The sequence below is a fragment of the Primulina tabacum genome, chromosome 12 (assembly GCF_025594145.1).
Source record: "Primulina tabacum isolate GXHZ01 chromosome 12, ASM2559414v2, whole genome shotgun sequence".
In the NCBI taxonomy this organism is placed as follows: Eukaryota; Viridiplantae; Streptophyta; class Magnoliopsida; order Lamiales; family Gesneriaceae; genus Primulina; species Primulina tabacum.
The window spans coordinates 33450221-33465061 of record NC_134561.1 but is presented as its reverse complement, the minus strand read 5'-3'; the positions used below and the strand labels follow the sequence as shown (position 1 = coordinate 33465061).

The window sequence follows — 14841 nt, the reverse complement described above, 5'->3', positions numbered from 1 at the left end:
AACATCCTTTGAGTCGAAGTTGTCGCACCACCTTTAAGTCAAATAATTTACATTGATTTCACTCGTATATTGTTGGGTTTTGACAAGAATCTCCAGACAAAGTTCCCATTTTTATGTTTTTACTGTGGTATATGGGGTTAAATTCCAAATTTTAGCCACTGGATCAATAAATCGAGTGAAAAATGAGGAACCCACATGATCCAAATATCGGTGAAGAGCTCCAGGAGGAGGCACAGCATTAGCACCCATACTATTGCCATTCAAGTGATGCACAGAGTGTAAAGAATTTAAAGAGGAAGTCTCAAAGTTTCATCTTGAATGATCCCAAATATGGTAATGCATCGTGATAGAGCAATGTTCAGCAAGCCATGTGGTTTTCCACTACAATTTGAATCCGTTCTGATATCTACAATTCATCAAATCAAACATAAACCAATAAAGGTACCTTCAAGCTAATTATTGTCCTTGCTCGTGTCGAAAGAAGACATATCACAACTACAAGCTGAAATGAAATAAGTTATAGCCCATCTTGAAGAGTTTTCCAAGTTAAAGGGATATTATGGGACATATCTGTGGTTATATCCATTGTAAGATGCATCAAACCCACATCGTTGCTACATGTTGACGATCGGTGACAGTGTCAAGCTTGGCTACTAGAGCCACCGATCAAATGAATGATTGTTGCAGTAAAAAGTCCCAACAATGCTCCAGCAATGACCTGACATACGAACATATTTCAGAACAAAATGATCCCAGATTTTGTAAGAATCAAGATAACTTCGGATCATACAGGAAATGACGGTTAGTTGTCTTGATTAAGTGAAATACTGAAACCATCTTTGGCCTCAAACCCCATGCAAACGTGGAAGAGAGGATTCGTGGCACTAAAAATATAGCGAGGTTTCAAAAAATTGTTGCACTGTTATATCGGTTACAATTTGGTAGAGTCACTGCACTATTATGCAAATAATAATGAGATCCTTTATGGTACCTGAGAAGGAGTGTGGCCAAGAAGTTCACGCAGAGGTCGGCTCTCAGCAAGAGGATGTTCAGCTGGAAGTTCGCATACTATTTGATTTAGAACCTGACATTGGCAATTTGGGAGGTGTTTCACGAATAAACATAGCATTAGAAACTCATATACATGTAATTTATATGGGGTATATGTTTAGCTTTCTGAACTTTACAAGCGAAAATAGGTGGGGATGATTGGATATTTGCACAGGTATTGTATGTAATGGACAAACAAAATCCACACACACCTCTGCTTGACGTCCAGCGTGTAATCTTACACCAGTTGCATCATACATCACCTGTCATGATTGATTGGTAAGACAAATCTACTGTAACAACATTCATAGTTAAGAGCAATTACTCATTTCCGACACCAGACAGTTAACATAGCTGCAGATGAAAATTATTGGAAATTTAGGTATTCTCTAACATGAGTCGTCTCAAAGGAGGAAACAGGCATATGCCATTCTGACATCCACAGGCAGCGAATGGATCATTATCCAATTTTCTTTCCGATGTTATGTTGCAAAACATGTCCATGTTTTGAAATCTATCCCAATTCGGACGAAACGCGGACTAGGAGAATTATATGGAAATGATCTGTTATCAACATTATTTCATTAACATTCTGCCTATGTTATCTCTATCTTCCAACTGAATTTTGATATTCAAAAAGTGCCTGTTTTAACCTCTCACCCATTTCCGTTCAAATAAGAATAGCTAACCAGAAAGAAAAGGATAAACCTAACCTTTAAACAAAACCCTTGACATTTTTCACTTACTTTGGAAACACGACCTCAGCAATTGAAAAACTGAAGCACTCAAAAGTTAAAAGTGTCACGCCATTGTTAATTCCCAACCATACGTAAACACACGTTTAGATTCCAATTTAACTCTCAAGGATTCCATCAAATTGAGAAGAACTGGGCCAATCGAATTTGATACTTACCATGTCGTCGGTTGCTAAGATAAAATGCATTTTCTTACAGGAAATGTAGAAACAATTGATCACAAAAGGAAAAAAAAATCAATAGAAACCATACCACGCAAGCCAATACAAATGCAGTAGCAAACAGTGATCCTCCAAAACCGTCTTGCAAACCAACAGCCAGTGCAAGAGCGACTACTGTTGCTGAATGAGATGATGGCATGCCACCAGATCCAACAAGTTGTTTAAGGTCCCAATGGTTTTCCTTGTACCTACAGAAATACAACTGCCTTAAAACTTTCAGAAATAAGAACACACGCAGTCACACAAACATGTGTTACAGTTTAACAACCAGAAAGTACAACATTTACAACTAATATAATTCAAAAACAAGATCTGTCCTGAAAAACCAGCAGATATACCAATGGACTATTTTGTTAGTTATCTAAAGTGTTATTTAACTTTAGCTGAATTTAGTATGGAAAGGTATGGGTTCAGGGAGTTGAAAGGTGCCAAGTAAATCCAAGTAGATCAAACATTCAAAGCCCCCTCTCAATTTTCTTGTCTTGAAAACAAGCATAACATATGCATTCATTTTCATTATCTTAACCATCGCGGTTGAGTTCATAACTTAGGACGTTCTTCCCCAATGCAAAACATTCAATTTCAATGTAGAAACAGTATCAGACTCCATCTTTGTTTCTTTCGTTTTTTAACGGGTAAGAATGGAGGAGTAACATTGCTAATAGTGATTCAATATATTGTCATTTATTCCATATGCAAGTTATTAATGCTGATATCTGATGTGAATTGAATATGATAGTCCATGGAACAGACCTATTGCCAACACCATAACCCAAGAAGTTGTAAGAAAGTGGGCTTAAACTAAAGAGGCCCACTCTGAAGAAATTATTGCCAATTATTCTCGCGAACTTCAAAATACCGATGAGATTGGGAAAGCTCCAGAAGCACAGAAAAAAGAAACAAAACAAGCCAACCATTTGGGAAATGAAACGGTAAGGACTAGTAAAGCTCCACGTTGGATGAAGGATTATGTTCCCAAGTAGCATGTTAAGATATCATAGAATTTTAAGAGTTGCTCATTACTGCTTAGAAAGTTATAAGCATATGGGTTTGCAATTGAGAGAACAGAAAAAGGACAAGAATTTCTTTGCATTCTCTATCCTTCTCTTCTCTGGTTATTTTCATTTGATTCTTGAAAGTTAGTTAGATTGAAATAATTGGAGTCGACCTCACTCAAAGAGTGTTTAAAATATTGAATCTAATTAGTTAGATTCTATCAAGGTGTTCTCGTTGCCATGGCATCAAGGGGAATTGAGGTCTGAGGACACATTGAAAGAGCAAGAATCACGCTTAGAAGGCATCTCCAAAACTCTTCAGCAGTTTTAAGAATTGATGCTAGCGATGGATTCTCGAATTGAAGATATTTTCCTGTATACTATGAATAATTCAGATAACCGTGGACACGGCATTCTCGGACCACCATCATTTCGTATTGATGCTAATTTTGGATCTGATGTTTCTCATCATGTGCGCTCTATGCACCTTGAACTTCCTCGGTTTGATGGCTCAAACCCGGGTGAATGGATATTCCGCACAGAACAATATTTTAATATGTACTCAACTCCTGAGCATTTGGGTCTCCAAATTGTTGCAGCATATTTCGAAGGTTCGGCGTCTACTTGGTACCAATGGCTGCAAGCTAATGGGCTGCTCCGCTCTTGGAAAGAGTTTATGGTTCGATTACGACAACGATTTGGTGCCTCTTTGTTTGAAGATTGTCAAGTTCAGCTCGCTAAATTGATGCAGATACATAGCGTGTCAGAGTACCAATCTAAATTTGAATTGCTTTCTAATAAGGTGTCTGGAATCTCTTCTTATTAGTTTTTATATTAATCGGCTGAAACCGGAACTCAAACGTGATTTCCTTATGGTGCAACCTACTTCATTATTTCAAGCAATGGCGTTATCCAGGTTATACGAGCAAAAGTGTCATGACATTCGGGGTTTGGCTCTTAAAGCTTCCGGTAAACACGTGTTCTCTACATCTCTACCGGCATTTTCTTCTCAAACCTACTCCTCTAGTTCCACTGTTCCTTTACCCAAAACAAAACCTACTGCATCTCAGTCTCCTTTACCTATCAAACGACTTTCACCAACAGAATTACAAGAAAAACGGGAGAAAGGTTTATGTTTCAACCGTGACGAAAAATACAGGCAACATCGTCATTGTAAAAGCAAATACTTGCTACTTGTGGGTACTGATGTGATACTTCTCTTTTTATTCAAGAGGATTCGGAGTGCCACCAGCTTGAGGAAACGGAAGGTATCTCTGAAGTAATTATGAACGCATTAACGGGCCAATCTAATCCACAATCGTTACGTGTCAAAGGGAAATATGGTGCACATGTAGTCAACATATTGATCGATAATGGGAGCACCCACGATTTTATTCGAGAAACAACTGCCCGTCACTTGGGATTGGATCTTGTTACTACCAAAGGATTTAAAGTAATTGTGGGTAATGGAGATTTTCTACTTTGCCAAAATAAACCTGCTGACGTTGAACTTGAATTACAAGGCTATCGTTTCATTCTTGATCTTTATGCTCTACCTATTCAAGGGGCTGAGATTGTTCTTGGAGTACAATGGCTCCAAACTCTTGGACTTATATTGCAGGATTATAATCGGATGACTATGGAATTTAATTGGCTAGGCACACACATCCAGTTGCGTGGCTCTACATCACAAAAACCCTTGTTGGTTTCATTTCATCAACTAACGGCTCTATTATCACATGATCATGTTTCTCAGTTATTATATATTGTACCCACAGATGTTACACCGCCGACTCCGGAACTGCGGGATTTAATTTCAGACATCAAACACCGTGATTTAGCTGAACCATTTCAATCCTTATTACTCGAGTTTATAGATGTTTTTGCGGAACCAAAAGGGTTACCACCACATCGTATAGTAGATCATCGGATTCATTTGGAGCCTGGTACTCGACCCATCACAATACGTCCAATATCCACATTTTCAGAAAACTGATATGGAAAACTTAGTTCAAGAGATGCTTGACCAGGGCATATTTCGAGATAGCCATGGCCCTTTCTCCTCTCCCGTTTTGTTGGTTAAAAAGAAAGACATCTCTTGGCGTTTGTGGATTATCGTGCTCTTAATGTGGTCACTGTTGGTGATCAGTATTCTATTCCCACCATTGATGAATTATTTAATGAACTTCGGATGCCTTGATTTTTTCTAAATTGTATTTGCGGTCCGGCTACCACCAGAACCAAGTTCAGCACCGAGATATTCAAAAAAATGCCTTTCGCACACATAGCGGCCAGTACGAATTTCTTGTTATGCCTTTCGGCTTAACTAACGCCCCGTCAACATTTTTCAGGCACTGATGAACAAGATTTTTCTACCTTTCCTTCGACAATTTGTCATAGTTTTCTTTGATGACATTTTGGTGTATAGTAATTTAGGCGAAGATCATTGATATCATCTGTGTTTGGTTTTGGATCGTTTACGGCAGCATAAGTTATTTGCCAAGATCAGCAAATGTCACGCCCCGGGACGGGGGTTGGTTGACACCGGCATTGCTCTTAAATTTACATTCGAAAACAACAAGCCTCAGAAGTACAAAATTCAGAAACCAGTCTCTTTATTCATAAATAATGAATATCTCAATGTCCGATACCAACTCAAATGTTCTACAGCGAAAATGTAAAACCGAACATAATACTGTCTTAACAGATGCAACGGAATCTAATTACATAATTCAGAACTGAGAAAAATAACAATCTTCTTCACCAGCCCCAAAACTGATGATGTTCTTCTTCTTCTAGTAATTCTTCTTCGCTCTTATCTGAGATGGATTTGGTGGGTGAGTGATATGGTTGTCACTCAGTAAGCGGGGGCGGGAATACTCCCAGTTTTCGAAATCATTTTCATACAGAAACAGTAATACGAATAGTATACAGAAATTCTAATTTTCAGAACAGAAATCAGTAATCAGTATTCAGAAATCAGTAATCAGTATTCAGTAATCAGAAATCAGAAATTTAACAAGTAAGGACAGGGCACGTTTGTAAATTTCATGGCTAAACTGATATCAGTCCCCTATATGTTCTCTCCTCTAAGGGGTGAGGCCAGTAATCAGTAATGTTCAGAATATATATTCCTACCATTAGTTCACTAGGTTCCAGTGCTTCAAAATTCAGATATCAGAAATCGATCGTACAGAACCTTGCTTTAAAACATAAATCAAAAAACTGGATTCAAGATATTTATACCTAAGCCCACTTACAGTAATTTGCTTAAAGAATTTCGGTTGAAGTCTGGAAATCTGCTTGCCTCGCTACTGGATTTTACAGCTTCGAAAAATGCACTCTCTTAGCTCTAATTTTAAGTGATAACTCAAGATTTTGTTAACAATAATTTCAGAGATTGAGGGTGCTATTTATAGGCCAAAATCTGACTGTTAGCCTTCCAATTAATGACCATAATCTGCCATTAACAGCCTTTATTCCATGTTAAATGCTTCAGTTACAAGTCCTGAGCAGAATCAGTAGCTATCTGCTGGAATCTCGCTACTGAACTCTTCTGCTGCTGGGTTCTGTCTGCTGGATTTTATCTGTTGGATTTTGTCTGCTGGAAAATACCATCTTCTGAAATATGAGTTGCTGCTGGAAATGTTAGCTTTTGCTGAAATTTGCTAGCTGCTGCTACTGCTGGAATTTCAGGTTCTCACATCCCACCCTCCTTATGAAAAGTTTCGTCCTCGAAACTTGGCTATGCATGATCCTCAAAGAGGTAAGGGTATTTTTCTCGCATCTTTTCTTCCAATTCCCAAGTAGCTTCTCTTTCGGTATAGTTGGACCATTGTACTTTGACATATGGAATAGTTCGTCGCCTCAGTACTTGGTCTTTGAAATCAACAATTCGAATCGGAATTTCTTCATACTTCAGCTCTTCATTTAGATTGCTCTCAACCAGAAGTGGTCCAGCTTCCAGAATGTGACTTGGATCAGAAATATATCTCCTCAACTGCGAGACGTGGAATACATTGTGAATTCTTGACATGTCGGGTGGGAGTGCTAATCTATAAGCAAGTGTTCCCACTTTCTCAAGAATTTCAAATGGTCCGACGTATCTGGGATTCAGTTTCCCAGCCTTATTGAATCGGATTACACCTTTCATGGGTGACACTTTCACATATGTCTTTTCTCCAACTTCAAATTCCACGGGTCTTTTTTTCAAGTCAGCCCAGCTTTTCTGTCGATCTTGTGCAGTTTTCAATCTCTCCTTAATCACAATAACTTTATCCATTGTTTCTTGGATGAGTTCGGGTCCAACGATGGCTTTTTCCCCTACTTCATCCCAATACAGTGGTGATCGACACTTTCGTCCATACAGAGCTTCGTATGGTGTCATTCCAATACTACTGTGATAACTATTGTTGTAAGCGAACTCGATTAAAGGCAGATGTTCGCTCCAATTACCACTGAAGTCTAGAGCACATGCTCTCAGCATATCTTCAAGAGTTTGAATTGTCCTCTCAGTTTGACCATCAGTTTGAGGGTGATACGCCGTACTAAGAGTAACTTTTGTCCCCATGGCTTGTTGAAAGCTCTTCCAAAATCGGGATGTAAACCTCGGATCTCTGTCTGATAGTATGCTAGCTGGAACTCCATGTAATCGTACGATCTCATTCATGTACAATGTGGCTAGCTTGTCCAAATTATAGTTCATGCGGACAGGTAAGAAATGTGCAGATTTTGTGAGTCTATCTACGATTATCCATATGCCGTCATGACTTTGTCTAGACTTTGGTAACCCGACAACAAAGTCCATGGAGATATGTTCCCATTTCCATTCTGGAATTTCTAGAGGTTGCAGAAGTCCTCCAGGTCTTTGGTGCTCTACCTTGACTTGCTGGCACACGTGACACTTGGAAACAAACATTGCCACGTCTTTCTTCATTCCACTCCACCAAAAACTTTTCTTCAAGTCTCTGTACATCTTGGTACTGCCAGCATGGACTGAAAATTTCGACTTATGTGCCTCAGACATTACTTCTTGTCGAAGGTTATCGATGTCTGGTACGCACAATCGTCCTTTCATCCACAAGATTTCTTTGTTATCCGTCTCGAAATCTGGTGTTTTCCCTTCTTTAACTTGCTCTTTTAGTTTCACCAAAGCGGAATCTCTATCCTGACTTATCTTGATTGTCTCTCGAAGACATGGTTGTCTTGTAAGTGAGGTCAGGATCGCCTTACTCATATTCTTTCGACTTAAAGCATCTGCTACCTTGTTGGCTTTGCCTGGGTGGTAGCTTATCGTCAAGTCGTAATCCTTCATGAGTTCGATCCATCGTCTTTGTCTCATATTTAGATCCTTTTGAGTGAACAAATATTTGAGACTTTGGTGATCAGTGAAAATCTCACATTTGGCTCCATAGAGATAATGTCTCCAAATTTTTAGTGCGAACACCACTGCGGCTAGTTCGAGATCATGCGTTGGGTAATTCTGTTCATACGGCTTCAATTGTCTTGACGCGTATGCTATCACCCTTCCCTCTTGCATGAGTACACATCCTAAACCTTCTTTAGATGCATCACTGTAGACGGTGTAGTCCTTACCTTCCATAGGTAATACTAGCACTGGTGTGGATGTAAGCTTCTTCTTCAAAGTCTCGAAGTTTTGCTCACATTTTTCACTCCATTGAAACTTAGAGTTCTTCTGTGTGAACTTGGTGAGGGGTATGGCTATTGAAGAGAATCCTTCAACAAATTTTCGATAATAGCCTGCTAGTCCCAAGAAGCTTCGAATTTCTTTCACATTCTTTGGTCTAGGCCAATCTGAGATTGCCTCTACTTTCTTAGGATCCACAGATACTCCTGCTGCTGATATTATGTGCCCCAAGAATATGACGCTCTCTAGCCAAAATTCGCATTTCTTGAACTTGGCGTAAAGTTCTTTTTCTCTCAGCGTCTGGAGGGTGAGACGCAGATGTTCTTTGTGATCTTCCTCACTTGACGAATATACCAGAATATCGTCGATGAATACCACAACAAACTTTTCAAGAAACGGCTTGAACACCCTGTTCATGAGATCCATGAATACTGCCGGAGCGTTTGTTAATCCGAACGGCATCACTATAAACTCATAATGTCCATACCTTGTTCTGAAGGCTGTCTTCGGAATATCGTCCGTCTTGACCTTGAGTTGGTGATAGCCTGACCTTAAGTCGAGCTTGGAAAAGACCGTCGCTCCCTTGAGTTGGTCAAACAAGTCATCTATCCTTGGAAGTGGGTATTTATTTGATTGTGATCTTATTCAGTTCTCTGTAATCGATACACAATCTCATGCTTCCGTCCTTTTTAACAAATAGGACAGGAGCTCCCCACGGAGATGCGCTTGGTCGAATTTGCTTCTTATCCAGCAGTTCTTGAAGTTGCTCATGGCTAAACTGATATCAGTCCCCTATATGTTCTCTCATCTAAGGGGTGAGGCCAGTAATCAGTAATCAGTAATGTTCAGAATATATATTTCTACCATTAGTTCACTAGGTTACAGTGCTTCAAAATTCAGATATCAGAAATCGATCGTACAGAACTTTGCTTTAAAACATAAATCATCAAACTGGATTCAAGATATTTATACATAAGCCCACTTACAGTAATTTGCTTAAAGAATTTCGGTTGGAGTCTGGAAATCTGCTTGCCTCGCTACTGGATTTTACAGCTTCGAAAAATGCACTCTCTTAGCTCTAATTTTAAGTGATAACTCAAGATTTTGGTAACAATAACTTCAGAGATTGAGGGTGCTATTTATAGGCCAAAATCTGACTGTTAGCCTTCCAATTAATGACCATAATCTGCCATTAACAGCCTTTATTCCATGTTAAATGCTTCAATTACAAGTCCTGAGCAGAATCAGTAGCTATCTGCTGGAATCTCGCTACTGAACTCTTCTGCTGCTGGATTTTATCTGCTGGATTTTGTCTGCTGGAAAATACCATCTTCTGAAATATGAGTTGCTGCTTGAAATGTTAGCTTCTGCGGAAATTTGCTAGCTGCTGCTACTGCTGGAATTTCAGATTCTCACAGCAAATGTCGGTTTTGCCAACACACAATTGATTATTTGGGACATACTATGGGTTCTGGAAAAATCCAAGCCGATCCCACCAAATTGGAAGCCATGGATAATTGGCCTCTACCCAAGACCGTAAAACACCTTCGTGGATTTTTGGGTCTCACTGGCTACTATAGAAGATTTATAAGTGGTTACGCAACAATAACAGCTCCACTCAGCTATTAAAAAAAGAGGCCTTTGTTTGGTCTGAAGCGGAAACTTCAGCATTTGATGCTCTTAAATCTGCTATGATGGAAGCCCATGTTCTTCATTTACCAAATTTTTCGAAGGTTTTTGAGGTCGAAACAGATGCTTCAAATGTTGGGATCGGAGCTGTACTTATGCAAGAGGGCCACCCAGTCACTTATTTCAGCAAGAAATTGGGTTTTCAAATGTCTGCTGCCTCAACCTATATTAAAGAATTACACGTAACCGAGGCGATTCCCAAATGGCATCAATATTTGTTGGGCAGGCCTTTTATTGTCCATACAGATCATAAAAGTTTAAAAGAATTACTTGGCCAGATTATTCAAACACCGGAACAAGAATATTTTCTGCGCAAGTTGTTGGGCTTCCGGTTCACAATTGAATACAAGCCCGGTCGAGCAAATGTTGCAGCGATAATTTGTCATGTGTTTATGAAGATGTTGACCATGGAATAGATAGTCATTTTTTGGCTATAATAGATCCAATTTTTTCTATTCTTACGGAGATACGACAGATGAATACTGACGATGCTCACTAACGAGATTTACATCATCGCTTTCATTCTGGGGTCTTTACCGATGGTGCTTGCAAGGTACAAGATGGAATTTTATTCTATAAGGGCAAACTTTATTTGTCTTCTGAATCACCATTATGCACCAGCATTATCAAAGAATACCATGAAACACCGATAGGAGGTCATGCTGGGGTTGCAAGAACTTTGGCCCGTGTTATGGCTAATTTTTTCTGGCCCACCATGCGTCAGGATGTGAAGAATTTGCGTGCCGCTGCTCAATATGTCAACATGTTAAGTACTCTACAGCCCTACCATAAGGTTTGCTCCAACCTCTGCCAATTCCCGACCAACTTTGGGATGATTTATCTCTTGATTTTATTGTCAGACTTCCAAAATCCAAAGGATATACAGTTATTCTCGTGGTGGTGAACCGATTGTCCAAATACGCACATTTTGGTTACTGCTATAACGGTGGCTGATTTGTTCAATGACCTGGTGGTCCGTTTGCACGGTATTCCAAGATCTTTGGTTTCAGATCGTGACCCAATTTTCACTAGTTAATTTTGGAAGCAGCTATTTGAAATGCAAAGGGACTACTTTACGTATGGCAACTGCTTATCACCCAGAAACAAATGGACAAAGTGAGGTCCTTAATCGATGCTTAGAAGATTACTTGAGGGCATTTGTGGCTGATACACCCCACAAGCGGTATTTCATTCTTGGGCCAGGCAGAATATAGCTATAACACAGTTTTTCACTCATCTATTGGCATGTCACCATTTAAAAGCTTTATATAGGAGGGAACCTCCTTCAATTCCCAGCTATTTACGTGGCAGTTCACATAATGATTCTTTAGACTCTACACTAAGCACACGGGATGCTATTCTATGAACTCTTAAAGAATACCTTCATCGTGCACAAAACCGCATGAAAATTCAAGCTAACCGCCACCACAAAGAATTACATCTTGAACCTGGTTCCTTCGTGCTGGTAAAATTGCAGCCTTACCGCCAAATATCAGTTGCAAAACGCAAAAATTACAAGCTGAGTTATCGTCATTTATGTCCCTTAAGCATTCTAGAGCGTGTTGGTTCTGTGGCTTACAAATTAGAATTATCTATGAGTAGCAAAATTCACCCCGTTTTTCATGTATCTCGACTGAAACCATTTGAAGGACCATTGCCAAGTGCCCCTCCTGTTCTTCCCACAGTGGTTGTGGCAAATAAGTTTGTTCGCTTTCCTTCAGCTATTTTAGCACAACGCGAGCTCTTTAGGAAAGGTACACTGGTTCCTCAAATCCTTATTCAGTGGTCCAATTATGCACACGTGGGTTGATTTTTTCAACATTTGGTCATGAATTTCCCCAACTAGACCTTGGGGACAAGGTCACTTTCAATGGAGAGGGGAATGATAGTCCATTGAACATAGCTATTGACAACACCATGGCCCAAGAAGTTGTAAGAAAGTGGGCTGAAACTAAAGAGGCCCATTCTGAAGAAATTATCGACGATTATTCTCGAGAACTTGGAAATACCAATGAAATTGGGAAAGCTTCAGAAGCACATAAAAAGAAACAAAGCAAGCCAACCATTTGGGAGATGAAATGGTAAGGACTTGTAAAGCTCCCCGTTGGATAAAGGATTACGTTCCCGAGTAGCATGTTAAGATATACAATTTTAAGAGTTGCTAATTACTGCTTAGAAAACTATATGCATATGGGTTTGTAATTGGGAGAACCGAAAACGAGAATTTCTTTACACTCTCTATCCCTCTCTTCTCGTCTCTCATTCTGTGTTTTACTTTCTATCTACATATTTATGGTTGTTCTTCACTTGATACTTGAAAGTGAGTTAGATTGAAATAGTTGGAGTCGACGTCACTCAAAGAAGGATTAAAACAGTCTTCACTAGTTCTTGGTGCTTATTTTGATCCTTGATTGTTTCTTGTTTCCATGTAAGTGATTTAATATCTTAATTGGTATAATATTTTGAATAAGTATAAATCTGTCTGATGGCTCAAGACCCTTCTTTTAAAATTTCCCGACCACGACCATATAGATATTTTGTCAGCTATACACTTGAATCCAAGCTAAAGCGGGAAGCTGCAGAACCGCCAATAACGTAAGATGTAACAGAATTTTAGAAAGTTCACACATAAAAAGAAACTATACCACACACATAAGATCTGAGTCTTGATTACACCTAAACCAATTGAAACACTCAGAACCGAAGCAAATGAACACCAACCTAGATCATAACTCCAACATTTCTGAATAAATTTAAATTTCACATAAATCCACCAAAGAATAGCAAAGAAACACACATAATAGACGAGATTTACCAGGAAGTGACGAGCTTTATGGACTGGGCGATAGCAAACGCCAAGAGGGCAGACATCAACGGGCAATTTGTCAAAAATGAGGACGAATCATACGAGGTGGTCGCTCCAGCTGCTGCTGCAGTTGACTTTTGCATCGAATCTTGGATCATTCCCATGTTCGATCCCACCGTTTCATCCATTCCCATCAATTTTTATCTGTCTTTCGTCCTTCTCCAATCCTCAAAATTGACTTTTATATCAAAAACCGATCTGGGCTCCAATTATTTACGTCCTTTTCTTCGTCACCTTCAACTACGTATAGATTCAGGTAAATAATTGCGCTCTAGACGCCTATTTTTGACGTTTTCAGTTCAAGAGAATGGAGAAAGAGACAAAACGGAGGCTAAATCGATCTTGGGAAGAGAAACGAGGAGGAGTCAGAGGATATGTTCGAGTCTTCAACCATCAACAAGTCGTGTGTTTTCACGAGTGATGTTCGGCTTTTTGGTTGGAAATGGACGAAGCTACGACGACGTGATATTGAATATGAATTCAAACATATGGCAAACGAGGAAATAGGGAGTGTTGGGAGTGTGAATTCAATAAAAGGCAACGGGATGTATTTTACTGTTTTATTTTTTATTTAAAATTTTAATTTTATATAAATAATTTAAAATTTATTTAAATTAAAAAACATATAATAATCACACCTACGTCTCACCCCGCTCTTTTCAATTTTTCTGGTTCTTTTTGTACCATTCTTCCCATCACCATTTTTGTCAAATTTGTTTGGTTTTTCATTATACACGTGGTAACAATGAGTTTACAAGATATTGATTTGGAATAAATCCAACGAGACAATCACGTGGTAAGAACTCAATTTAATATGTTGATTTTTACCACTAATTTTTTTATTGGGTCGAGCTCGACTCACGGTTAGCATGTTCTTCAAGTGCAATCTATTTGTTGGTTCCTTGTTCGACTATTGCCCATCCTAAATAGATCGATTTCGACACATGACATACACACAACGAATTTTGGGTCGAAGCTTAACACTAGATCGAGCTTGCAGTTCTTTACATCTGGGTCGAGCTCTACCTCGACCCCGAGCTCGACCCAGATGTAAGAACTCGACCCACCGTGGGTCGAGGCTTGATGTTTGGGTCGAGGCATTGGGTCGAACCTCGACCCAATTTTTTAATATAACACGAAACAATTTTAATTTGTAATTAGTAATATTTTTTGCTGATTTACTTCTCCTAAAATGTTTACATAATTATAAATTATTTATATACTTGAAATACATTCTAATTATATTTCACGTCATCATCATAAAATAGCAATTATATATTATAACATTATCAATTTTTATGTTAAATTCAATCAATATCTTTTGATTATCAATTTTTATTTATTAATTATCTCATATTAAAATGTTTAACATAAATATAAATTATTTATGTTTTAACATATTTAACAATTAGACTCAATCTCGACTCAAATTATTTACTTGAACTAAAATCGACTCAAAATCAACCCAGACCCTAAATCTCAAACCCCAAACTCCAAGTCTCCACCCACTCAACCCACTCCACCATCCACTCACCCAAAATGTACCCATTCCACCCAAACTCCAACACAATACATTACAATAACTCACTGCACCCAAACTCCACCCACTAGACTCACT

At 38.9% G+C, this 14841-nt stretch overlaps 1 protein-coding gene across 1 annotated transcript; it reads right to left on the bottom strand.

Annotated features, from left to right (window-relative positions):
• Positions 1–357: 357 nt before the first annotated feature.
• On the bottom strand, positions 358–13696 carry LOC142520968 (uncharacterized). Its single transcript, XM_075624133.1, has 5 exons — positions 13173–13696; positions 2058–2214; positions 1263–1313; positions 992–1084; positions 358–718 (listed from the first exon to the last, which is right to left on the bottom strand). Exons 1-5 carry the CDS (start codon positions 13355–13357, stop codon positions 641–643), a joined length of 564 nt encoding a protein of 187 aa, XP_075480248.1. The 5' UTR covers positions 13358–13696; the 3' UTR covers positions 358–640.
• Positions 13697–14841: the final 1145 nt, after the last annotated feature.

Excerpts from the sequence above, each read along its gene's own strand:
- LOC142520968 (XM_075624133.1), bottom strand. The coding sequence starts at position 13,357 with ATGGGAATGGATGAAACGGTGGGATCGAACATGGGAATGATCCAAGAT. Across the intron at positions 2,215-13,172 it reads ATAAAGCTCGTCACTTCCTG|GTACAAGGAAAACCATTGGG; the intron begins GTAAATCTCGTC and ends GTATTTCTGTAG. Across the intron at positions 1,085-1,262 it reads ACGCTGGACGTCAAGCAGAG|GTTCTAAATCAAATAGTATG; the intron begins GTGTGTGTGGAT and ends TGCCAATGTCAG.